We start from the raw sequence: 24,509 nt of genomic DNA, 5'->3' as shown, positions 1-24,509 counted from the left end.
GCCCCAAATTACTGTAAAGTCCTATGATCTGGTTCTCAGCCATCAATCCACTGTGCTGAAAACAGCAAACAAATTTCTCAACAATATTCAGTTTGCAATATACAATCATGACAAAAGAAGAAAAAAACCTAACACTTGATACTGTAACAAGCATTGCTAATATGATGTGTCTTAAAACATCATGACTTGGCTTTGCTATAGCCCTTCAGTGCAGACAGAAGATTCTTACCGCAATGAGTATGGGCTTCACTGTGGACTCCAGGTACTGTATCACATCCTGGACCAGCCTTGAACCGTGGTTCAGCTGGTTTAGATCCATAGGTGGCTTTAAACATCGGTTAAACTTCTCTCTTGCCGAACTTAAATTTCCAGCTTTAAGGCAAGCCATGCCCCAGGCATGCCACGCTCCACCTGGATCCAACCCAGATTTTGTAGAAACCTAAATTCAAAATTCTTGGTTAATATTGCTACACAATGCTAGCTTATCACGATTTTGTAGAAACCTAAATTCAAAATTCTTTGTTAATATTGCTACACAATATAAGCTTATCACATAGAGTGTGATTGTCACTTTTCATTTTCTAGAGTACATTTCCTGTTAAAAACAAAACAAAATACGAAAAAAACCAGTGCTGATTATTTCCATATTACTGGCACAAAATGCCAACTACCAAAACACCCATGATATCCAGACGTCGAAACTTTAGTTCAGCAGTTTTAAAACTCAGGGAATTTTCACATTCACTTTTCTAAAGCAGATGATTTTTACAGAGCAGAATTAATCAGGTTTGTGTTTTTATAAAAAAGCAACAGAACATGCTTCACAAACCTCCAGGAAATGTTTTATTTAAAATAATTTTGCTGATCAAATTTGTTCTTGATTTTCCTTAGTAGGCCAGCTCCCTTTAAACATGAACTGTTTTTATTCAAATAGGTCATCTATTCCTGTTGTTTATTATCCCTTAAAAATCCTAATCCTGTTTGTAGTATCATAATTCTGTTCTTAAACTGCAATGCCATGAACAGAGGTTTACGAAATCCCGGGAGCAGGAGGAAGACAGAAGATGATAAACCACACCACATGACCTCTCACAGATAGATTTGCCACCACTGCTGATTTCCAAGTAAATGCTCAGGAAATGTGCCTCACTAACGTCTGCTGTGGGATTACAGACAAACAAAATTGAATAAACAACCTTCAGATAAAGTCCTTCTACTGGACGCAAGACGCCTGTATTTAATGACCTCCTTGCCATTAGTCCATTCCAATTTTAATTGTATCGGGAAACAAGGCCCCTACCCTTCCCTTCAGCATCCTGCTCCACAGCAGGACTTCTCCTTCTCAGAAATTTTTTCCAGTGTTCAGAAAATTATTTCTTCCTTGTTTAAAAACTTAATCTGAGTTTGCAACTCTTCCAATATTGTTCATTTCACACATCACATCCATCTGAACTCAGGAGGGAAAAGAACAAAAGCCACTGCAAAAGCATTATGAACACTGACACCCCTCCCTTGTCATTACCTCTATAGCTAGTTGATAGTACTCTGCCTCCAGAAGCCGATTCCTTAATCTTGTTACTGCTGCAGGGAGAAGAATCTGATCCAAAGGTGGTATCGGACGGTAGGCAGCAGCAACCAAAATATTCAACACATCCACTTTGCTGATGTAGCTAGGAGGAAACAAAGACATTAAACAAATACATACAACAAATACTTCCACTATTACCATACACTTAAAGAACTTTATGTCAAAGACAACTCTTAGCACAGTGGTTCCTCATCACCAGTATACCAGTTTCCCTATCCATCATACTATCACGTTCAGACTACTTTTTATTGGACTTTTTGCCACATTCATTGGAATACTGACAGATGCTGATTGCAGACTCCAGCTCTATGTTATCAAATCAAAGTAGCAGGTGTAAAATTTATGTATTACTCCTGCCACCTCAAGCTCTGTAAGACAAAACTTGAGGAAAGTGTAGCATGCTCATTCTCAAGAAGTGAAGGTTTAAAATCCTATATTGAAATATAGATTGAAAGCAGATACACAATATCAGAAGTAAAATATTTACCCCAGTCTTTGTGAATTATATCTCCCTACTCTGATAATTTTGTCATTAATTATTATGTAGTTATAGTAATTGAATTTCTACTAATGGAACTCTTACATTCTTACATTATGAACTTCTATTCTTGTATAAAATGTCCACAAAACAACCCTCCCACCCTCCACTCCCCAGTAAAAAAGGATAACGATTTCAATAATATCTCAATACATTTTAGTAAACATCTGATAAATCACCTGTCACACAATGCTAGATCCTGGCTCCTTCCAGCTTTTACAAACATCATTTTGGCACTGAAGAGCAATTGTTTCATGATGTCCATAAGGAGACCGGCATCCACCTCAGGATTGGTAAGCCCTTGGGACAACCTGCAGCAGTGCTCTATCAGTTGGTGGCCACACACTATGCTGTCACTGTGCAGGCTGAGGATAGCAATACACAAGGAAGAGCTGGGAGCCTGACAATTAGAGGACAGACAGACAAACATGGGTATTGAGGTAGTACTCCAAGAAATTGTTTATATTGGGTACTCTTTCTCCTGACCTCACCTGTTCGTAATAAAATTCACTGCGTACAATTTCATTCTCCTCTTCATTCAGGGAAAAAATCCACTCAAGCTCAGTTGCCTTGGGTATTCGTACCACTGTGGAATATCCATTATTAGAAGTTTCTGCAGCCAGAGGAGAAAACAGCAGGTAGAATCATTGTACAAGAAGCAACAAACCTGGCTAAGGACACATAATGCAGAGTATTCCTATACTCTCATAAAACAGTGATTTGTAATCCTCTTGTGCCACTTCCTGCCAGTATCACATGTCCAGCACACAGATTACAGAAACATTTTCCTTCCTCAGCAGGCTGCCAAATTGTACCTAAACTTTCTCTCACTGTTACCAACACCCTGTCATCAAAAACTGGCTCCAGTAACATGTCTTCAAATGGTTATCCAACTTTTATCCTACTGCACATCAAGCACAGCAACCTCCCCTCTTTAGCCTTCCCTCAGGCAAGTTATTAAATAATTCTGAGCAGGAAGAAGTGGACATATGAGAGCTGTGGGTCCCAGCTAAAAAGAGAAACTGAAGAACCAGTTGTAAAAGAAAGGGTAAACTGACTTAACTGCCTGCATCTTCTTTTTAGAATTCAGGTTATTTGAACATATAGTCCAGCAGCTCTGAGACAAAAGATTGTGAGAAGATGAGCTAACTCCTTACGTTTTCAGATAAAATAATACTGCATAAAATTAAAGTTTTGATCAAATGATTCAATAAATTTCATTTCTGTGAAAAGCTGCCTTCTTTCCTCCAGATTAAGGAAATTTCTATTTTGAAATTAGTAACCCAGAACAGCTATAAATCAAATGTTGTCTGTCATCTGAGTGCAGCTGAGAATGCACAATCCCTCTGATGTTCAAGTTTGTGATTGTGGTTCCTGGCAGGAAAACAATGGCCAACCTCACAATCCTAAAAAATGGAGAATAATGTTAATTTGCTACTCTTTCCCTTGATCAATTTCCTCTTTTCCGTGGAACAAATTAAAAAAAAAAAGTCTCAAAATTTACTGTTCTAGATTTCACAGAAGGGTGTTAGTGCGTTGAGTAACTATAAAACTGTAGGGTGAATGAAAAAAAAAAGAAAGAAAAAACACTGTTTCTAAATTGAACTAGAAACTGGAATACTTGCAATAAACCAGACTTGAAAGCATTTGATGAGCCGCCATCACAGTCTCATCAGATAAGGTAGAAAAGCAGAATAAAACACTTTCCCTCTTATATTTGAGGATTTCCATACTGTTCTTACTCACTCCTACTAAAGGAAACATATAGGCCCAGCGAAATGTAGTAATGCTGCAGGCAAAGAGAAAGGTCTAAGCAGAAGCAGCAGTTCAGAAACTGCATTTCAGCTGTTTCAGTCTCATAACAAAGGCAGCAGTAATGCAAACTTCCCTCAACAGCAAAAAAAAAAAAAGCCATACTTCAAAGGGACAAGTATAAATTACTGCTATAAGCACTTCAAATAACTACGTTTTGCTATGTTTTGATCTGCCAGAATTTCACATCAGTGTAGGAAAATTTTGCAGAAATCACCTCAAACACCAGACTAAGCAATAAACAGTAAATACTTTCTGAGGAAAAATGGCAGCGTAAAGGAAAAGCCAACTAAACTTTGTTATTATTTCTGAACTGTTATGATATTAGATGTGGAAACTGAGGCACTGAAGAGAAATTACTACTCCATATCCACATAATCAGTAAAGGAGATGAAACTCAGGACACAACCAACCCATGAGAGGGGCTTTATCCTGTGCTACCCCCAGTCAGCAGCATGAAACACCACAGCACACTGCAGTGGTGTTCAGAGTTGTACTATCATGGTTTGTAAAAAAGAACATTACTCAGCACAGCTCTGTAGTGGGCTAATTAATTCCTACTCATACCACAGCCTCTCACTGACTATTTCTAGTATGCAAAGTGCATTCTCCAACTGTTGTTTTTCAGTTCCTTCCCTTAATTTCCATCCAGCATGTTCAATATTGACATCTCTCCTAAATCTCAGTTTCCATTCACAGAAGTTTGGACTGTTCAATTTCAGCCTGCACATGTAAAAATTGTCAGTTATATTTTTTAACTGAAGTTTAGATCACCCTTCAGCTGCAACTAGATGTGATGTATCAGCTTCCTATCTCTTAACTCTGCTGCTAATCAGGCACTTAAAAAAACTGAAGTTCAACATTACTCCACTCCTTACCTTCCAGTTGGTCCTGATCTTCTTTTCTGCTGTAAGAAAATGACAGAAAGAAATATCATGCTTACTCCAGCACACTGGGGAAAACACAGTTTTAAAGGAGAGATGAATATGGCTAGCCTTTTCAAAATGCTGTCCTGTAAAAATCTAATATCTCTCCCTTCCTACCCTCTCCAACCCATTGCCCTGCCCTTACCCCCTTCTGTCTGGAAATCTAAGATCCTGCCTCTGCTCTGCATTGTTGTATTTCAACTACACTAAGCAATCAGTTCTTACAGCATTCTGTAGGAATAACCTTATAGTTCTTAAAACCTTCTGTTGCACACATCATTAACAAGCAGACACAGAGAATAAGAAGAACTGCCCAGTATCAGAATACGTCAGAGCTAAAATGAAGGTTTTGGCATCCAGGTCTCTCTTTTTAAGATTTAGTTGGGTTTGATATACAAATAGGGCAAGTATAAAAAAACCCAGACACTTAAAACAATTAAACAACAATTAAAACATGACAGGTGGCATTCAAACTCACTGCTAGGCTCTGCCGACCCAATCTGGCAGAGTTAAGGTGGCATTCAAACTCACTGCTAGGCTCTGCTGACCTAATCTGGCAGCATTAAGCAACCACTCTGATGCAACCTGGTTTAACTAGAGGTGACTGCTTATTTTTTCAGAGGTTCCTCTTCAGATCTGCACAGCATTGCTCTTTTTCTAGCAAGCCTGCTGATACTACCATAGCAGATACTGCTGTCTACAGGCTTGCTTGGAAAAGAGGAAATGCAACTGAAAGCGCAGCTAAAAAGAATAAGTTGTACTCTCTGTGACACTGACAGCAGTATCAGCAGGCTTGAGAAGGTCACAGAGATTAAAACTCACTCTTTTCAGTTGCACTTTTCATCAGCTCGCCTGACATACGCACAATGAATTTCAGTCCAATTCTCAGCTTAAAGCAACGACATCATGAAAAATCTGTCATCACAGCTGTCCCTTTCATTAAGGGCAGTTTCAAAGCCGATTTAATCATGAACTTGCTTTTGAATCTGCAAGGGTTCAAGGAGTCGTAATCAAGGGATTATGGAGTAACATTAAAACACTGGTATGTTCAGCAGAGCTAGTCAACATGAAATGGAAGGACTCACATGCTTGTGTCTTGTACCAAGCCAGGCAGATGTTCTCTATTGTAGTAGCTATAGCATTGATCGCATACACGAGACAGATTTTCTCTTCCAGCTTCTACTGCCATTTTCTTGGTGGAGCAAGAGCTGCACACCAGCCTGCCACAGCGCCTGCAGTGATGGCGCCTGTTAAACTAAGCAACAGAGGTCATGGATGAGCAACCGAAAGAATGTACCAAAGTACCCTCCTGTATCAGCCTCCACTTACAACTAACTAACTGCATTTGCAGAAATAAATACCATGCACATAAAGCTTTTCAGAACTATACAGCTGATTTTCACTGTTACAGTTCCTTTCTGGATAGGGCATGGTGAAAGAAAGAAATTAAAAAACAAAAAACCAATCTAAAACCCAGAGGCAGCTATTCAAAACATGCTTGCTGCAGTTTTGGGCTTTCCACTATTCAAATTTTCCCAATTTTGATCGCAGTGCTATTTAAATCATGTCTTGGAAGTCAGAAGCTGTAGACTGTCTTTCTGACACCTTCTTAGTAATTTCCAAATTCAAAAATTGAATTTGAGAAAACTGTACTGTTTCCAAGCAATAGAAGATAACAGACTGCCAGCACATCTGCGATACTCAAAATGAGTATTTTTCCCTTAAAGCAACAATGCAGATGCTCAAATACTCTATGAAACAACAGGTTTCAGAAAAGTGTAACCAGCAGCAAAGATTACATTTTCTATATTGGTAATCTGAATCATCTGATGCTCATGTTATTTCTTCCCAGTACAGTCAACTAGACAGCCTTTTGAAATACTAATACTACTATTATTACCCATTTTTCAGATCTCATGGTTGTCTCCTCTTTTAGGAGCAGATTTCCTCTTCAGGTTCTATCACTTCACAGGACTCTGATAGGAGCTAATTGTTGCCAGTCTCCTCAACTACACTAAATACAAACTGAACAATTAAATACTCAAGGACTTGCAATCTCGCCAGGATTACACTGATGCAGACAAACTTGCTAAAGTAGCTAGTGCCTCTCAGGAAGCTGACTATGAGCAAGTGTTCATATTAAGTTCTAGCAGTGTCTGTACTTCATTTTTTGTGCCTTACCATAGTAAAGCGTTCAGTTTTGCAAACCATACATATTGTTTCAGTGTCATCAGGTATCCATTGCTGCTTCGGTGGTGGCTTCTCAGGAGGCACAAATTCTTGAGGAAACAAATTCTGCTGCAGGCTTCTGTCTCTTGGACTTGCAGATATGGTGCCACCTTAAAAAGAGCCAGGCCAAGAGAAATATGGAACGGGACTTAAGCTGTTTAATGGAGTCTTGAATATCAGAAAATGCTACAGTCTTACTGAGGCTGCAAGATCTTTCTGGCTCACAGGACCACTACCATTATCATTCAACCACACATGGCAGAATAACACTGTGTAAGGATTATATATGATTTAATCTAAAATTGTAATATTGTAAACTTAACAGTAATTCAATACTGATAAGCAAGAGTACATAGTTATTAACTGACCTTCACTGTAACAATTAGAGAAGTCTAAGGCAACTTGTCAACATCTGTTCTTGTATCATAAGCAGAGACTTAGAGGAGAAAGACAAAACATACCCCAGTATATGGATACCAGAAAGCGATATAACAAAATGTAATCTGAAGGATACCCAGTGTTGACATTCCTGAAGACTGAGACTTTTCTTTGTTATCTCAGGAGAAGTGTGATATGGCCAGCAACAGCATATCCCTCCCTGTTCTGGTCCCTTTTACAATCTACTGTGGGGAAATCAGTTCAACGAGGCAGGAGTTTAAGTTTTTGACCTTTGGGATCTTTCCCTTGACAGTGAAATACTCACTGAATCAAGTTTACAGTATTAGACAGGCTTTAAGTTTATATGATGTGAGCCAGTTATACTACAGTACAACTACAGTTATACTACTAAAAAGTTCAACATGTCACACTGCAGCCCTGCACGTCACCTTCTGTGTACATGAATACTGAAAGAAAAAAATCTCTATTCCAATAAAGCTAATCCATGCTCATCCAAGTAGACAGTGGACTGCAAAGGAACATTAAGAGGACAATGCATTCAAGTTTTGTAACAACATATAGATATTAAGGTGACCATTATGAGAAAAACTGAAAAGCTACACAATCCAATCCAAGACACTGCTGTCGCTTCATGTGGGCAGAGCAAGAAGAGCCATCAGTTCAGGACACAGAAGCAGAGAACAGTTCAGACACCCTAGACTATAGATGAGGATATCACTGAGCAGCACTAGTTCAGGCCCACCACTTGCTGAGAATCCCCAGCCATAGAGGTCTGAGCGTATCCTTTGCGAGTGATTCTGAGAGCAAAGACTGTGCACCTCTCACAACATATATCCTCCGAGGGGTATTTCTTGCATTAGATGCTGATTTTAAGCCACAGATTATTTTTCAGGATTTTTGGCCTAAATTATTTTGTGTCTATTTATGTGTGTTTGAGAACTGAGTGGAGCCTCTCAGACAATACAAGGTGTGCTATTTCCCTCAGGTGACAGGAAGGATCCCAGAAAAAAAATAAATTCAAGGACCAAAAGAATGACGGAAAAAATACAACATGGATGAGATTTCTATGGTAAAACCCAAGTTAAGATCCAGAAGAAAAAAGTTACTGAGTACAGAACAGGAAGTCAGGGACAAGTACCACAATGATGGGCTTCCAGGCAAGCTCTGCCTGTATACCCACAGGGAGAGTACAGAAGTCAAGACGCAGAAGGATTAACCTGCAGCACCATTAATCCACTAGCAACCTAGCTGTGGCAAAGAGGTAATTTTTCTGTTCCTGCAGATGTAGTCCTGTTTCCTACAGTCTGTTCATGCTTGTTTTTCTCTGTAGGGTTTGCAACACAAAGCTTTTGTGCTGATTTTTCAGACATTTTGTAGATACCTACCAAAAATCAAAACAAAGCCATACACTTCTTATTCCCCATTAAGTTTTCTTTAAATTGGTCCCAAAACAACCAACTGTAGAGACCTACTAATTGCATTAAATGTGACCCAAGTTACTATTAAGCAGTGGGAAACACATACATAGGATAAAAAGTAAATAAGAACAGATTGTAAGAAAATGGCACCAGGGTCTTAACCTTACCTGTAAAGCTGACAGGAGACAGTTCTGATGATCCCGATTTAGACAGTGCTTCACACTCCAGCACCTGATTGAGACTTTCTTGGATACGTACCAGAGAATCTAGGACAAAGAGAAGAAAAAAAAAAAAAAAAAAAAGTCAGAGAATAATAGTGGTCATACATCTATCTGTTTTTATGAAGATTAGAGCAATCCACTGACAGGAGTATGTAAGCATAGGCCTAGCTATGTATCTACAAATTACTATGTTTTCATGAAAATTAGCCCACAACAATTCATGCAAAACTATATAGAATTCAACGACCTGAAACACAGAGAAAGGGATTCTTACCAAAGCAATGGACTACTGATAGGCACAGGAATAATACAGCAGTGAATAAGTATGAAATGTGAAAACAATCAGTTGACAGAAGATGCTCATGGCAAGCATTAAATGCTTCACGTTGCAGTGGAAGGAACACACTTGCAAAGTTATAGGTCATTTGACAGGAAAAGAATTTAAGTCTGATGCTTTTACGTTAACAAGAGCTGCATCTTTAAATCATAAAATGAAGTCAACATTTAAAAACTGGCATAAAGCAATTTGGTACCATATACACGGATATAAATAGATATAGATAGGTACACACACCATGTGCTTTTAAAAGTGAAACAAAAGTATTGGACTGATCAGCAGCACCCTCTGCTGTTCCAGTTCTAAAACCCTGAGAGAGCCAAATGCAGCAGAATGGAAGACAACATGGATGAGAAGAGACTGGCAAACCAGAAAGGAGAACTGTGCTGAGAATGTTAAACAGAACTACAAGTTTAAAAGTCATTTACGTGAAAAAAGGAAGAGGACTCTGAGGGAAGGAGGACTATGGAAGATTAAATCCCCATCTTATTTGGGAGAAGATGCAGCTGGCTGCAGGTTTTAGAACAGCTTAAGTCGTCAGTAACTGCATTAAACAAGAATGAAATAAATTTGAACACTATCAAGAAAAGAGATCCCAAAAAGGAACAACAGAGGAAAGTCCAAAAAACTCTGGAAGCTGTCAGTCCTTGAGAACATCTATTTACAAGAAAGGCAAAGACTTTAAGAACATGTTCTGGGCTAGAGGAAGACTGGATGCACACATCTAAAAATGCCATGGCACAACTGGCGAAATAATTATTGGGGAAAATTTGCCCTTCTTTCCCAAGTGAAAAACAGCACTCTCACAGTCAGTCACCTGATCTCTTTTCTTTCAATGCGAAAGGGAAGTTGAGAGCTTTTTCTGCATACTTGGAGAGCAAATTGTCAATGTCTTCTACAGTAAAACCTATTTCCTGTCCAGCTAGGAGTTGCTGTAGTGTCTGCACAGCGACAGCTACCCAGTCCACCTTCATATTCATGAGGAGCTGCTCCAGCATGAGCAGTGGCCTGGAGGAGAGGTGGAAGTAGTTAACACGGGAGAGCTCAGGCAGAGTCAGCAGTACCTGAGACACAAGGAAAAAAGCGTATGTTAAAATTATACACCTTCAAATCTGTGTTTCTGTGAGATTAAAGACAAGGAACTAGCACAGTATCTGACACAGAGAATGGAATAACATATAGAGGCAAAAAAAATGGAGGTGGGAATTCTTTGACCTATTCCTACTTCTATTACAGTATTACTGAGAGGATTTGCAGAAATTACTTAGTTTTCACTTTCCCATTCTATTAAACATTGCCTCACTTCAAAGGCAGTTGAAGAATGGAAAGCATTTTGTGACCCTGTGACAAATATGTTCTAGCATGGTAGAGCACATTCTCTTATTAAAAAAAAGCTTATAAAAAGAGTATTAGCCCAATTCTTATCCTTTCATTATTTAAGGAAACCGAGAGGAGAACGTAACAGCAATTCCCCTAAAGATGGACAGCAAATATGGACACTTTCCAAGTTAATTCATGTCTTAAAAAGGGACAAGAAAGGAAACAGGAAGCCCAGCAAAATACTGTTGTGGCACACACTGGAGGAAGCCTGCTATTTGTAGTCCTACAATAAAATATACATGATGAAAAGCACTGCATTTTGTTTACATATAATGCCTTTGACTAAGGTAATCTACTGGTTAATATATCCATTCCCAGGCTGAGCACAGAACTTGTATGCCTTCTATGAAGGCTTCTATAAAGGACTTCCTCTTCTCCATCCAAGAAGAGGAGTGATATTGTCTGCCTTTGGAAGGCACTTGGGACAAACCTGCCATTAAGTCTCAATGATTACTATACAGGGGAGAATATGTTTGTTTATATTACTACTCAGGAAGGACACCCAGTGTTTCTGACACAGAGATTAAGTTGAGGATGCTTTCTTTTTCACTGGGACAAAGAGAGCAACTGTCCTGATAAACAAAATTTTTATACTCCTTCTCCTTTTAGTCTGTGCATTCCTTCACTCCCTACAGCTCAAACAGAAAACTCCTCTGTTCATATTGGGAGCTACAACCACCTCGTAATACGTGAACTTCATAAATGGAGACGAAGAGAAGTTTTAAGCCATCTCTAACCTTCCTTTGGGTCCATCAGACTCAGAGTCTTAGATCTGATATATTGAGAATGCTCTGGTAAAATCTACAGACTTTATATATTATGTGTATATTATGTATTATAAAAGTACATACATAAAACTATATTGCTGTTAATCCCACAATATGGGAGTTCTACTCACCTTTGATCCTATATACAGTGCCTGGATTTCATTGCGGCGTGCTGTTGTCAGATTTGCGTAGAAGTGACCTGTGAGGTAATCAGCCAAGAAATGAGAGGCTGCCAAGTTTGGATGCTGGTCAAGAGACTGTTCACTGATGGCAAGGCAAATACCAGGGTCTTCAATTCTTTGCAAAAGCTACAAATACAAACAAAGTACAGTGAATTCCCTACTAGGCTCCTGGAAAGTAGCCTTTGTAACAGGCAGTCTGTGACACATCATTGCCCTACAATGGTCCAGCAAGTAAATTAACTTGTACAAGCGTCTCATATATGTAAGGATGATTTAAATAATCCATTTATAGACTATTCATTGTCTATTTGCTCCTTTTATTAATCAAAATATTTTTAAAATTAAAGCAAGCAAAAAAATTAAGCAATGAATGGGACAAAAGGTATAGTGATGAGAGGGCTTCACTTCCAGAAAATTTTCAAAGCTACATAGTTTGAAACAGCCTGTACTTTATTTTATGTTCTCTCTTACTAGGAACAGCTCTATAATTATTAAAACCAGAAGAATTCACACTTCACTAATTTGGGCACTGAAGAACAACTGACCAATTCCTGCTATTAATCCCACTGCTGTTTCTTCTGCTTAAGCACAACAGAAATGCTTCATTAGGACTTTTCAAATAAAAGGGGCCTTGTATTTCCACGTAAGCGACATTTATGCTATTAGGTCCAACAACTAGATTGCCAAACTGGATTTTCATTTAAGTGGAACAGGGGAGAGCCAGGATCCTGAAAGCACATCTAAGCAAGTAGCATCTTTTAAGGCAGGAACCGAAAAGGCCATGAAACTGCACAAAAAGAAGGCAAAGAAAACAGTTCTCAACTTATTTGACCTATGCATGTAAGGCTGAAAGAGTTCTGCTGTTACCTGCAATGCTTTTTCCATGTCTCCCATCTCCAGTAAGTGCAGAAGGTGCTCACGGTGAAGGTTGATCAAGTCTTCCCTTGGGACAGGATACAAGTGCCCCCATTCCTCACACAACTCATAATCCTAAAGAATTAAAAAAAAAAAAAAAAAAAAAAAAAAAAAAAAAAAAAAAAAAAAAAGTAAAAATAAAAGGGCAAACTCTACTCTCTTTCATACAGCTGTTTCTCCCAAAGTTCTGATCAACTTCTTGAGAAATTCTATAGGTTAGCCTCCTTTCCCACATGCAAAAAGTTAATAATTGCACTGGCAATGGGAAGATGATAATCAATTTTGTCAGTCACAGCCTGCATTGAGAATACCTTCTCATCTCACAGTAAGCAAGTTGGCTTTTTAGAGAGACACTTTTAAAGCCAGCCTGATTTACAGTATTAGTGCTTCTGTAGTAATCAAGCCTGTGTTATGTCAATAGCCATGCTATTAAAGTCTTCAAAATTCTAAGAGAAAAGAATAGGTTGTATCTCAGAGTAAGAATTCTCATTTAAACTTAAGGACTATTAACTACATGTAAATCTTTGTATTAAACACAGATCTGTATTTGTTTCTGTAGCACAGAACTGAGTAAAGGAAACCTTCCTCCCAAGGTAATCTCCATTGATCAGTGTTTTAAGATGCTGTTTCCAACAAATTTATCTATTCAAGTTTAATGCATTCTAATTCAACAAAATTCACATAATGATGCCTAACCTTTGCTTTCAGAATGATATTCATGACGGCCTGGGGCTCATCAGTGCAGGCTTTTTTCAGATCTTGCCAGTCATTCCACAATGGTTCATTTTGCACGTTCAAAATCTGAAAAAGTTAGTATTAGGATAGCACAAATTTTAAAAGCTTTATCTACAACAATCATTAAGTCTAAGAAAACAGCTGAGCTGATCACATCAAGAATTGCTTCATACAAAGAAAAAAGTAAAAGAGGAGATTCATATTTATCACTATCCCTTTTCTGGGATGCTGCAATGCACTTGCACTCCCAAAAAGGCTATGCAGCTTTCTCAGAGGTATAAGTCAATAAAGCACATTTATAAAGGATGCTGCAATGCACTTGCACTCCCAAAAAAGGCTATGCAGCTTTCTCAGAAGTATAAGTCTATAAAGCACATTTATAAGGGAAGGTTTAATTACAAGGGAAGGCAATAATTATGAATGAAAAAGTACAGGTATACTGCAGACATTGTTGTCTCTGTGTTAGTGCGGAAGGCAATAATTATGAATGAAAAAGTACATGTACACTGCAGACATTGCTGGCACTAACAGAGACAACTAACTGTCCATTAGCAGAACCATCACCAGAGCTCAGCAGGGATACAGGATTCCTTTTTTTTGCTGTTTGGCTTTTCAGTCAGTGCTGAATTCCAGGCCAGTCAGTCTGACTTAACCTGGGTACCTGCAGTTAGAAGAACTGACTGTAATACAGACACATATATTAGACCACTAGTCTTGTACAGCATGCCTACCTAGTGCATCTGTACCTCTCAAGCTTATAAAATGATTAATTGCTATGGAAGGCTTCCAGAGGCTCTAGTATTTGTACAGAATGGAAAAATATACTTTACAAAAAAGCAGCCTCACACAAATGTTTATGTCTAAGCATATTTGGAAACCTGAATGCTAATAGGAAAGTGGGAAAGTTATGAAGGATGGAAGCAGAATGTTAATTGGATACTAAAGCACTGAAAATACACAGTCAGTTTTGGATGAAACACTTGAAAAGCTTTTATGATCAAAAACCAAGAACCAAGGGCTAAAGCTCTTTCAAAGGACAAGTATATTTGCTCCCTGCTGCCTATTTCATCTCACTGGTTAAAGAATGACCTTGTACCTTTTGATAAACCTGAAGTTCTTTCTTCCTGCTCTGCAGACTGGCTTTTAGTTCATCAGTTATGCCTAAATCAGAAATGCAATAAGCTAGGATTTCCAAACAGGCATCGAGGGGCCATTTGTCCAGACAGCGCAGGGCCAGCCGACTTCTCAACGTTGCATTTTTTACTGGGAACAAGTATTGCCAACCATCCTTATCTGTGGAAGAAAAAACCACTGGTTTGAAAATCAGTTTCTATAATTTGGAAAATAAAAAAATCCTCATCCTTACCAAATCACATCACCAAAAGAAACAATACGGTGCTGGAAAATCTGTACTAGATTTATCCCAAGTGTCACATTCTTGGGAAGTAACCAAAGTTAGCATGGGACACTATATTTATACTCCAAAAGGCACCTCCTTTCACAGGATATATCATCCATGTATGACAATGATATTGCTGTAAGAGATGTTCCATTAACAGTACTCTGCTCTTCATATAAAAATAATACCACAGATGCATTCCAGTTCTCTTGTACTAAATTGGTCAGGATTTGTACATTTGCAAACCAGAAACTACACCACCAGAGAAGGCAAATCTAGGACGAAGGAAGGGAAGGGATCAGTTCCTGTCTTTGGATTTGCCCAAGGACCGCTACCTTAGTTTCTACCTCCTGATCCATGCTGTATTCTTCATTTAAAAAAAAAAAAAAAAGAAAGAAAAAGAGGAAAAAAAAGAAAAAGATCACCGGGTAAAAAGCCTAAAAAAAAAAAGGAAAGAAAAAGGGGAAAAAAAAGAAAAAGATCACTGGGTAAAAAGCCTGACAATCCTTCTTACCTTCAGCAGTTGCACAGCTCAGCACAGCATCCTTCACATTGACCAGCTCCTCCACATCCTGACTGTACAGATCCAAGACCTTCAGAGCTCTGTCCCAATCCTTTGCAGCAAGAGCTTGTTCAAAGACTCCCGTTAATACCTTAACAGCTGTGGTGGAATGCAATCCTAGGAGAACCAGAGACATGTATGTTTTGCCAGAGAAGACGGTAGCCAAACTGCTGCCTTCCTCTTGATGATACTGAAGTGGCTCAAACATAGCAAGAAGAAACCTTTCCAATATTGGGAACTCCTTCAACAACGCTTCACACTCCCTGGAAATCTGTTCCAAACCTAGGGGCACCTCCCGTTTGCCCCGAAATTCCATCCAAGATAAACTTGATTTGGGAATTTTTTGTACATTGGATGCACTTAGACATGCCACTGTGGCCATTAGCTTCGACTGAGACTTCAGGAAGTCCAGAGAGGAGGCAGTGAGTGTGTGCTGGCTCAAGTCATTCACAGAGGATGGGGCCTGGGTGGAGATATCCTCAGCGGTCGCTGCAGAATTGTGAACAGGTATGTCAACATCCTGCAGGCAGTGGGAGGCACACTGGTGTGCTAAGTTACTGATGTTCATCAGAAGAGACTTTGCCTGGCTGTTTTGCCTTGCGCTGCACAAGGACAGTGGCTCACAGCAACAGTTAACAATAACTTGCTGCACGTTCAAGTTCAACTCTTCTTTAGCCAAAAGAGAAGAAAGCCTGCAGGATTGAAAACAGAACCAGCTTACACATACGAAAGGTACTTTACAATTACCTATTTTCATAGATCTTCCAAATGTTTTGTGAACACAAGCCCCCTAATATTCTCCACAGATACGTACAGGGGAAGAGTGCATATTCTATGTTTACTCAGTATGAACAAAACCATATACAGCATGACATTGATCACTTAGAGCTTATGCTGACATTCCTTTAAAGGAAAGAAACTTCTCAAACATTTACCTGAATACAACATACTACAATGCTTCACCATTAGTGCTCATCTTTTTAAGAGCTATTTTCAGGCACTTTCTAGTGCTCATCTTTTTAAGAGCTATTTTCAGACACTATAGAGCTATTTTCAGAGCTATATTTCAGACATGCCAGCCTAATTTCATAATTTGTGATGGAAGTACTTTACATTATCCAGTTTATCTGCTGACCAGGGCAAGAGCCATACCCAGCTGTATTCTTAAGAAGCCCTATTGGTCTATTTTGTTTTATTACATTGCTAAGTTGCAACTCCACTGCTCTGAACTTTCACACATTCAGTTAAAAAAATCCACATAACGCACTCTCTCTTCACAACACACAGTAATTGTTAAAAATATGGACCTGCAGTTTTCCCTATCAAAAATCTTCAGGTTGGTAGAAAAGCCAATAACAAAGTTACCCCTGCACACCAATCCTTGCAGCATTAAGTGACTGGCTGGCAGGACACAGCGGGCTGTACTACTACCTGTGCTAAGTAGCCAGAGAAGAATTCAACCCCGGCTCAGGCCCAAAGTCAAAACAACCTAGAGAAGTATAATCTGAAAAGCACCAACCTGTCAGGATGAACCTGTCTCTCAAACACGAGCTGGGAGAGCAGCTGAGATGGACTCTGCTGTAACAGTACGAAAGGGTTCCCCACTTTCACTTCTGCAGATGTATCTTTTAAAAAAATAATCAGAACATTTATTATAAAGCAAACACATCAGCTGAATATACCAACCAAGTCTAATTTTTGGAACATAAATTTCAAAAGCCTGAGTCTGAAACCTCTTTGACTAAACTCACAAAGTTTACCACACTCACATAAGTGTTGTAAAATCCAGAGTAAATTGCAAGGTATTTGTGATTATGTTATGCCTCTCAAATTTGACACCACTGGCTCAGATATTACTGGTCCTATTACCAAAACACACAGAGTGGGAAGTCTTTGGCCTTTAGGCAAGATCTAGGTTCAGTTTAGCAACTCTACTTGAAACTTTCACCAAAACATGTATTTCAGGTAAGGAGACAGAAAATGTGCAGTATTGGCTTCTGAGGAGTCTCTGGATATAGGTTAGTGAGTCCATGCTCTATTCCAGTCAAAGTGAGTAAAGGCAGAGAGAACTCACAGACATACAGCTATTTTTACAAAAGGAGTTAAGCCCTGGCCAGTATTGCTGAAAAGCCTTTATGTCCACGCTGGGTTACGCTGAGTAACTGGGATTAGATTCTGGCAAGTTTACCTTTTCCTTTTATCTTCCAGTACAGTAAAATTTCCCCAAAACTCACTCGGTCTTTAAATATTGCGCATTTTTTTGGCTTTGGCAGTTAATGAATGAGGACTGAATCATGTCCATAGAGAAGTTACAGTTGGCATGGTAATGACCTGAGCTGAACCAGCATGTTTGAAAACAGATCTTTGCCCTTTTTTCTTATCCTCTTGGGGAGGTATTCTCTGAAATCAGTACTGTGGTATTTTACATTAGTGCAGCTCAATTAGTGTCAACTTTAAAGAACAGACAATTGTTTTTTTCTCCTACCACACTGAATGGTTCTGTTCTTCTGCAGCTTTATGTGCTGATGGTGCATTTCTTTTCATGGATGGCCATAATCTGGTGATTCTATGAAAAAAAATCTGCCTGGCTACCTCTGCACACTCTCTTCTTATCCCTGTGGAGCAGCAGGGCACTGGTTGCCTCCAAGGGAGTTGAAAAGTGCATGGCATGCTGATCCTCTGCATGCAAAAATCGATCTTGCCTTACAGGGTAGTGATCGGAATTTTGTAGGTCAAGGGTTGTTTTTTTTGGTCTAAATGAACTGCAGAATTTGAGTTGGTAGTTAACACTACTGTTCTCGTTTTCCTGCTGCCACTGGGTATTTCTGTCTTAGCTGTGCATGGCCTAGGTGTTAATAAATAAAACTTAAAAAGCACTGCAATAATCAGTTGAAATCAAAAGATCTGACTATGCACAGGTAGTAGGCATGTTTGACAAGGAATCATTTTTCTACAATTATTTTCCAGAATCGGGCCAGACTACAGAGTCTGGGTATTTTTACCGAGGCTCAGACTTCCCAGCAGAAACCCCTTACCAAGCTCTGCATTCAGGCTTCGTAACACAACAGCAGCCAGGGTAGTGATGTAGCCAAAGAAGGCCTTCACAAAATTTGTCTGCGTGCTGCTCTCTGGCATGGCTTGTACGTGCTGGTCAAGAGTCCTCAGCAAGAGCTGTGTTTGATTCCAAACCAGGTGCTTCTCCAGCTCCGCAGGTTTCAGAGAGGCCTGCTCTACCAAGGTGCCAAGCAGGGTCCCTTTAGAGTCTGGTTTAAAAGAACAGACATGCATTCAAGATTTAAGTAAGCACTAAATGCCAAAAAAGGAATAGGGAGAAAAAAGAAAAAAAAAAAAAAAAGAAGAGAAAGAAAGAGAGGTAAATGCTTTATCTTAATTTCCTCTCCACAATTACAGATTTCAGTCTGGCCATAACAATTTTATTGAAAGCAAGAGACATTTTCAGAGCAGAATAAATCAATGGTTCTTCTAAACTGGTAACCATGCCTCTGACAAGTTAGAAATACATTAAAGCAGGCCTAAAATATATCTAGTTTTGTGTCATTAACACATGAACTTATTCTAAAATACCGATGTCAACCAGTCCTTGTGCTTCATAACATTTAGTCCTCAGAGCTCTCCTAAATTTTTGCTCATTAAACATACAAATGTCTTTAAATATTTTACAAACACCTACATGCTATTTAGAAATTTGGTGAATGGGGAGAAAAAACCCAAATCATAAGGAAACTGCTATATAATGAAGAGAGTGCTGAGAAAAGGCAATTACAGAAGATTCCTTCAGAAAAAGATGAGACTTTTTATGATAGCGCTATGAAAATTAGAAGGTATTATGTTATGATAGTCTTACAAGTTTACCTCTGCTTTGTTAAAAACCCACCAACAAATACACCTAAAGAATTCCTTGTTAGGACTGAAGAAAAATAGGACAAATAATAACCTCAATTGTACTCATTGATATTTTCTTTTCTTCTGTGGCAAGCTCACAATTTTAGCTCTGAAAACAAATGCTCGAAGTATCAGAATTACAGATTAATTTTACACTTTGCATTTATAATTTCAAAAATATATATTTATGGATATGTCAAAGAGCATTACTATTAGATTTAGAGTTGTACGGATAGGCCAAAACAAAAATTTAGATCCATTTGTCAGTCTTCACCATCACAACAATAACTCACCCACAGAACGTTCAACACATGCCAGTGCTTTTAGGATTTGATCCAGATTTTGTGATAAAACAATTTCATTAGTAATGCTTTCTTCAGTCAAGGCAGGGTAGCAAGCTTGCAGAAGGTCTACAATACTGCATCGAAAATGACTTCCTATTTTCTCATCTGAGACCTCTACAAAGAGTGAGAAAGAAACATTAAAATAACAAAGACAGAAAAAGGTACACATAAACAAAACTGTATTAGAATCAACCAGTCTGCTAACTTCAAAGTGCTTCAGTTTATCGAGAATTGAGCTTGCCCCCATCCCCCTTTCAAATTTTCCATTGCAACAGAAGACAAGAATTTGATTTAACCACATTTCAACAGAAAATCTTATCAGCAAAGCATACTACCTGGCTTGGATTGCCCTTGTGACGTGCAGGAATAGTTGAGAATTTTACTTATTTGCTGGAGAACTGCTGGGAAACCCTTTACACCTTCAGAGCGCAGTAAAACACAGTCAGGTCGGTGGCCTGGAAAAGTCATTGCATGAAGGGAGACAAAATAAAAAGTTAGGAGTGGAAAAAGAAGAAACTAAAATGTAAGTACAAAATGAGATTTAATTAAGACTTGGGTGTTAGCACTAACACACAGCATAGAGGGGCAGTTCTCGCTTGCAGGCCAATGGTGCAAAACACAAATGTCAAAAGCCTACCCCGAGTTTCAAGGCTGTTGTACAATCTTCTTTCTGCTGTTTCCAAAAGCTGTTTGCATGTCTTCCAAAGATGGCACTGAGTACAAGCTAGATCAAATGCCGCCATCGCTGAAGGACTGAGGTCCTCAAGGACTTCCCGCAGAGGATCAGTATGCTCCAGCTGGATGTTGCTGATCCAAAAGTTCTCTTGGAGAGTAGGAGCAAGACTTCCAGAAGTTGCAAGCAATTTATCAGTAACATCAGAGATGGAATAGAACACCATACCTATGTATGTCAGCAAAACACACAATCACTAAATAAACACCATATTTATCTCAGATCCTGTCATGGATAATTATTCTCTAATTCTTTAGGAAAATAATTCAATAGGTAGCCTGCTTCATGGACCAATTACTGCAGAATGGATAGAACTAACTGGGCATCAACAGCAAATTTCAGCATTCTTAGTCTCCTTCTAAGTCAAAGAACCACCACTTACTCTTCTGAACAATTCTTGCACTTATTATGACAATATTCAAATTGCTTTTTCCCGTTTTCCACTTCTCCCTCACCTTTTATGAGAAGAACTCAAAAAACCCAGTCCTTACCAGCTGCTGCTGCGTTCCCAATAGCTTGCAGTGTTGAGCGGCCACTGCCAGATTTCCTGATGCCTCCAGTACCATCTGATGCTTGATTCTCAATATTGTGCTCCACTCTTGCCATTTCTTGTACCGCCTCTTGATAGCGCTCCATGAAAACCAATTCACCATAGCACGGTGAAGTATCCAGACTAAACATCAAAGCCACCTTTCAGAAACAATAACAGATTAATTACGGAGCATGTCAAAAGAAGTTTTCAAAGGTCAAAGAGTTTTGGGGGGTTTTAGAGGAAATGAGGGAATTAAAAAACGTCTCCCAGACACAGCAGGCTGAGGTGGTGGGGGGATTTTTCTAGCGACTTTGAAATGCTTGAAAAACAGCACCTTGGAGATATCTTTCAACTGTTTTCATAAAGCTTAGCAATTATTTGCTGCAAGGCGAGAGCTGAATAGTTTTTGTCAACCATGCTTTTCAAAATGACTCTGCGTTATTTCAATAGACTATGTAGCGAGAGAAATCTATCAACTTGGGCCACCAAAATAAACTATTTTAAACAAATTCTTATTCAGCAAGTAATACCTTCTAGAAATTTAAACACTGAGTAGATAAGCACAGCTGTGAAAGTTCCTGTTCTCAAATCAACAGAAAACAAACCAAGGTTGAATTCTTTATCACCAACAATACTGAAATTCAAAGTAACAAAGCAAAACAAGAGCTTTTTTTGGTTCTGTAAGTAGGGAAAAGATGAAGTGGCATGCTTGATGTCAAACAGAACTAATGAGTTGAGCAGTAACCTGCTGCTAATGCAATGCTTATATGATATCAGCTGCTCCACATCACTATCTGAAACTCAGCCAGGTCACTGCTTTTTGCGGAGGATCCAATCACTCAGGGCACACAGAGAAAGATATGAACAGCTGTGGGGGAGCAAAGAACTACAAATGTGCAGATTGTCAATTTCAAGTCTTTCTGCTTATTTTCAGTATGGTGAATTTAGCCTCAAAACATACCTCCTTCAAATAAATTCAGTCATCACTTTGGCTGTGCTTTGGGCAAGGATGCATTTGCATGTTCCTGCTGGGTTTACAAGTGCCAGACTGACTAAAGTAAGCAGTTCAGATGCTGCTTCCTCATGAGGCTTCAAATGAGCTCTTCATGTTCTTCATTCAGTTGAAACACTGAGCCTGGCCAGCTGTCATCAAACATTTTCACACTTTGAGAACCCAGGTTTAGAGAAAGCATTTTTATATACCAAGTTAAAAAAAATAGTATCCTTGGGATGTTGGTTTGGAATATCTTTGTTTCTTTCACTTGCTTCTACTTCTGAAGTGACCCTTTCACTTGCAATGCAGATGTTTCAGCCCTATGCTTGCTAATGCAGAAGGAAAAGGAATTTCATCAGCTATCACAACCACAAACATCAATATAAAATTAGATTTTTACTTGCACAAAATACATGCAACTCATTTACCTGATGGGCTTCTACGAAGTTTCCTCTCAAAACACAAGAAACTAATAGTGATTCTGGTGGCGAAAGCATCATAGGAATGAGGGGGTTCTGCTGTTGTGGTCTCACCCTGCTTTCCAAATCACTCGAGCCAGACACATTACTGGTACTCCCCTCTGCAAGACAACAGAATTAATCCATATACTATTATGGAAAAATTATTTCACCAGATAACAGCCAACTGCCAGGTAACAGTACTTCACATATTTAACACAAAAACATATGAGCAGAGTCACAAGAAAGTTTTAGGATAAAGAAGTCAACATAAACATCTTCTTAAAAATTCTCATAAAATTTCATTATTTGGTCAGAATTTCCAGTTTGGATCTCATCCAAATTTAACACTCTTTAGTGGCTACATACTGCGGATGCAATGCTAGGGCCCTGGTTCAGTATAGGTAAAGGGAGAGTGCTTTGAGCATTGATGATAACTTTTTGACACAGGTGGTGGAGGACCCAACGAGGAGAGGTGAGCCACTGGACCCTGTGCTGACAAACAAAGGACTAGTTGGGGATGTGAGAGTTGGGGGTAACCTTGGCTGCAGTGAACATGAGATGGTGGAGTTCTTTCCTATAATCCAAAAATATCGTGAAAAATCTAATTTTCTTATTCCAGAAGAAGAGATATGTACTATTCAAATTAGAAAAAATGTCAGCCAAAATTGGGAGCTCTGAGAATTGAAAAGTTCTAATTATGTCCTGCATAGAGCAGTAATTCACATTAACTAGACAAGCAAATACAAGATCATGCACATTGACAAGACAAAGAAATACTACTTTTGTGGCTTAATACCTGAGGTACTGGTGCTTAGCTCGCTACTTGTACTTTCTAATGATGCACTGGAAGTTCCCTCTTTCCCATCTAAAACGGAAACAATCAAAACCAGCAGATTAAATACACTTTTTCTAGACAAGGTATTAAAACTTACTGCAAATAACAGATCAGGCAATCGCAAGAGATCTTCAAGAGTATCTCACAAATGAGCAATCACTGATGTCTATGATAAATGCAAAAATGCTGAATTGAAGAAAATGCTAGGCAAGAGACTATGTTGGGCGGCCCATCAGTGACTCATGTCAGATACTTTAAAGTTTCTTATTTTGGAACATCCCACTCCAAAACCAGACATATCTTTTAAAGGCTAAAGAGAAAAGGGTGAGAAACCCAACTTTCTCCATAAGCTGCCAATTTAATCCACAAATTCCAGAAAATTCACATCCTAGATACTACTATGATATGAATGAAAACATACCAAACAGACATTGGATATAGTGAAGAAAGGGAAGAACTGGTACCGTAGTCGCAAAGTTCCCTCCTGCCCCAAATCAGACTATGTATGAAAGAAGTTATTTCATTACCTGAATTTAAAATTAATTATCTTTTAGTCGTTCAGGTGAGCTTTAGGAAAACAACTTCAATCCAAGTGGAATTGGACTAAGACACTTCAAAGCAGTTAGAAAACTAAAGGAAATAAACCTAGTTCAGACTCCTAGTCCATTAACTGCATTCAGCTCACCAAACTTACACGCGTTTCAGAGATGTCTTCTCTAAGTCAGTTTCTCAACCTACCTGTCTTGTACCTTCGAGATCTACTTCGTTTCTTAAAGCTGGAGCACCTGATTAAAGAGCAGTACCTCCTGGAAGCTGCAAGTTGATGTTCTGTGAAACATTTAAACAAAAACATTACCAAATAGCTGGACAGGCCATAAACACAGTTATTTTTCTGCCTTAAGAATCTATCAGAAGAATTGTAAGAATCTCCTGATCTCAGCTAAGAGCTCTTCTGCAGTAAAGTTTAAACCAGCAGCTTGAAATACTTTTGATTCAATTTAACTATTACTGTGTTTTTCACATCCACATCCAATGTTATTTGGAATGTACTATTCCTTCTACACACCCCTAATGAGTACTAAGAGTCTTTTACTAAGAGTCTTTTCCTATCTAAATGATTCTATGATTCTAACTATAGAGAAAAATAGGTATAGTCCAAGTACATAAGCAGCTAGAAACAAGAATAAGAATTAGAACAGTTAAAAAAAAAAAAAAAAAGTTTGATTTGTCATGAAGGTTTTGCTGAAACAGCTGAGTTCTTCAGTAATGCAGGACAGTATAAACCCTGACTCAGTCAAC

At 38.8% G+C, this 24,509-nt stretch overlaps 1 protein-coding gene across 1 annotated transcript in view; it reads right to left on the bottom strand.

The window, feature by feature from the left end:
• ZFYVE26 (zinc finger, FYVE domain containing 26) overlaps positions 1 to 24,509 on the bottom strand; it is a 48,993-nt gene that overhangs the window by 10,647 nt on the left and 13,837 nt on the right. Inside the window, exons 12-34 of the mRNA XM_014941920.1 lie at positions 23,949 to 24,038; positions 23,172 to 23,240; positions 22,343 to 22,494; positions 20,880 to 21,078; positions 20,293 to 20,556; positions 19,991 to 20,110; positions 19,605 to 19,769; positions 18,444 to 18,671; positions 16,928 to 17,033; positions 15,361 to 16,100; positions 14,544 to 14,740; positions 13,409 to 13,513; positions 12,665 to 12,787; positions 11,747 to 11,923; positions 10,286 to 10,532; positions 9,078 to 9,176; positions 7,046 to 7,203; positions 5,950 to 6,119; positions 4,817 to 4,845; positions 2,618 to 2,739; positions 2,306 to 2,526; positions 1,523 to 1,670; positions 230 to 439 (exon numbers count right to left, since the gene is read on the bottom strand). Of these exons, the coding sequence (XP_014797406.1) occupies positions 230 to 439; positions 1,523 to 1,670; positions 2,306 to 2,526; positions 2,618 to 2,739; positions 4,817 to 4,845; positions 5,950 to 6,119; positions 7,046 to 7,203; positions 9,078 to 9,176; positions 10,286 to 10,532; positions 11,747 to 11,923; positions 12,665 to 12,787; positions 13,409 to 13,513; positions 14,544 to 14,740; positions 15,361 to 16,100; positions 16,928 to 17,033; positions 18,444 to 18,671; positions 19,605 to 19,769; positions 19,991 to 20,110; positions 20,293 to 20,556; positions 20,880 to 21,078; positions 22,343 to 22,494; positions 23,172 to 23,240; positions 23,949 to 24,038 (4,139 nt within the window). The remainder of the gene's footprint in view (positions 1 to 229; positions 440 to 1,522; positions 1,671 to 2,305; positions 2,527 to 2,617; positions 2,740 to 4,816; positions 4,846 to 5,949; positions 6,120 to 7,045; positions 7,204 to 9,077; positions 9,177 to 10,285; positions 10,533 to 11,746; positions 11,924 to 12,664; positions 12,788 to 13,408; positions 13,514 to 14,543; positions 14,741 to 15,360; positions 16,101 to 16,927; positions 17,034 to 18,443; positions 18,672 to 19,604; positions 19,770 to 19,990; positions 20,111 to 20,292; positions 20,557 to 20,879; positions 21,079 to 22,342; positions 22,495 to 23,171; positions 23,241 to 23,948; positions 24,039 to 24,509) is intronic.

Source organism: Calidris pugnax, unplaced genomic scaffold (genome assembly GCF_001431845.1).
Source record: "Calidris pugnax isolate Ruff unplaced genomic scaffold, ASM143184v1 scaffold56, whole genome shotgun sequence".
Lineage (NCBI taxonomy): Eukaryota > Metazoa > Chordata > Aves > Charadriiformes > Scolopacidae > Calidris > Calidris pugnax.
This window is presented reverse-complemented; position numbering and strand designations above follow the sequence as displayed.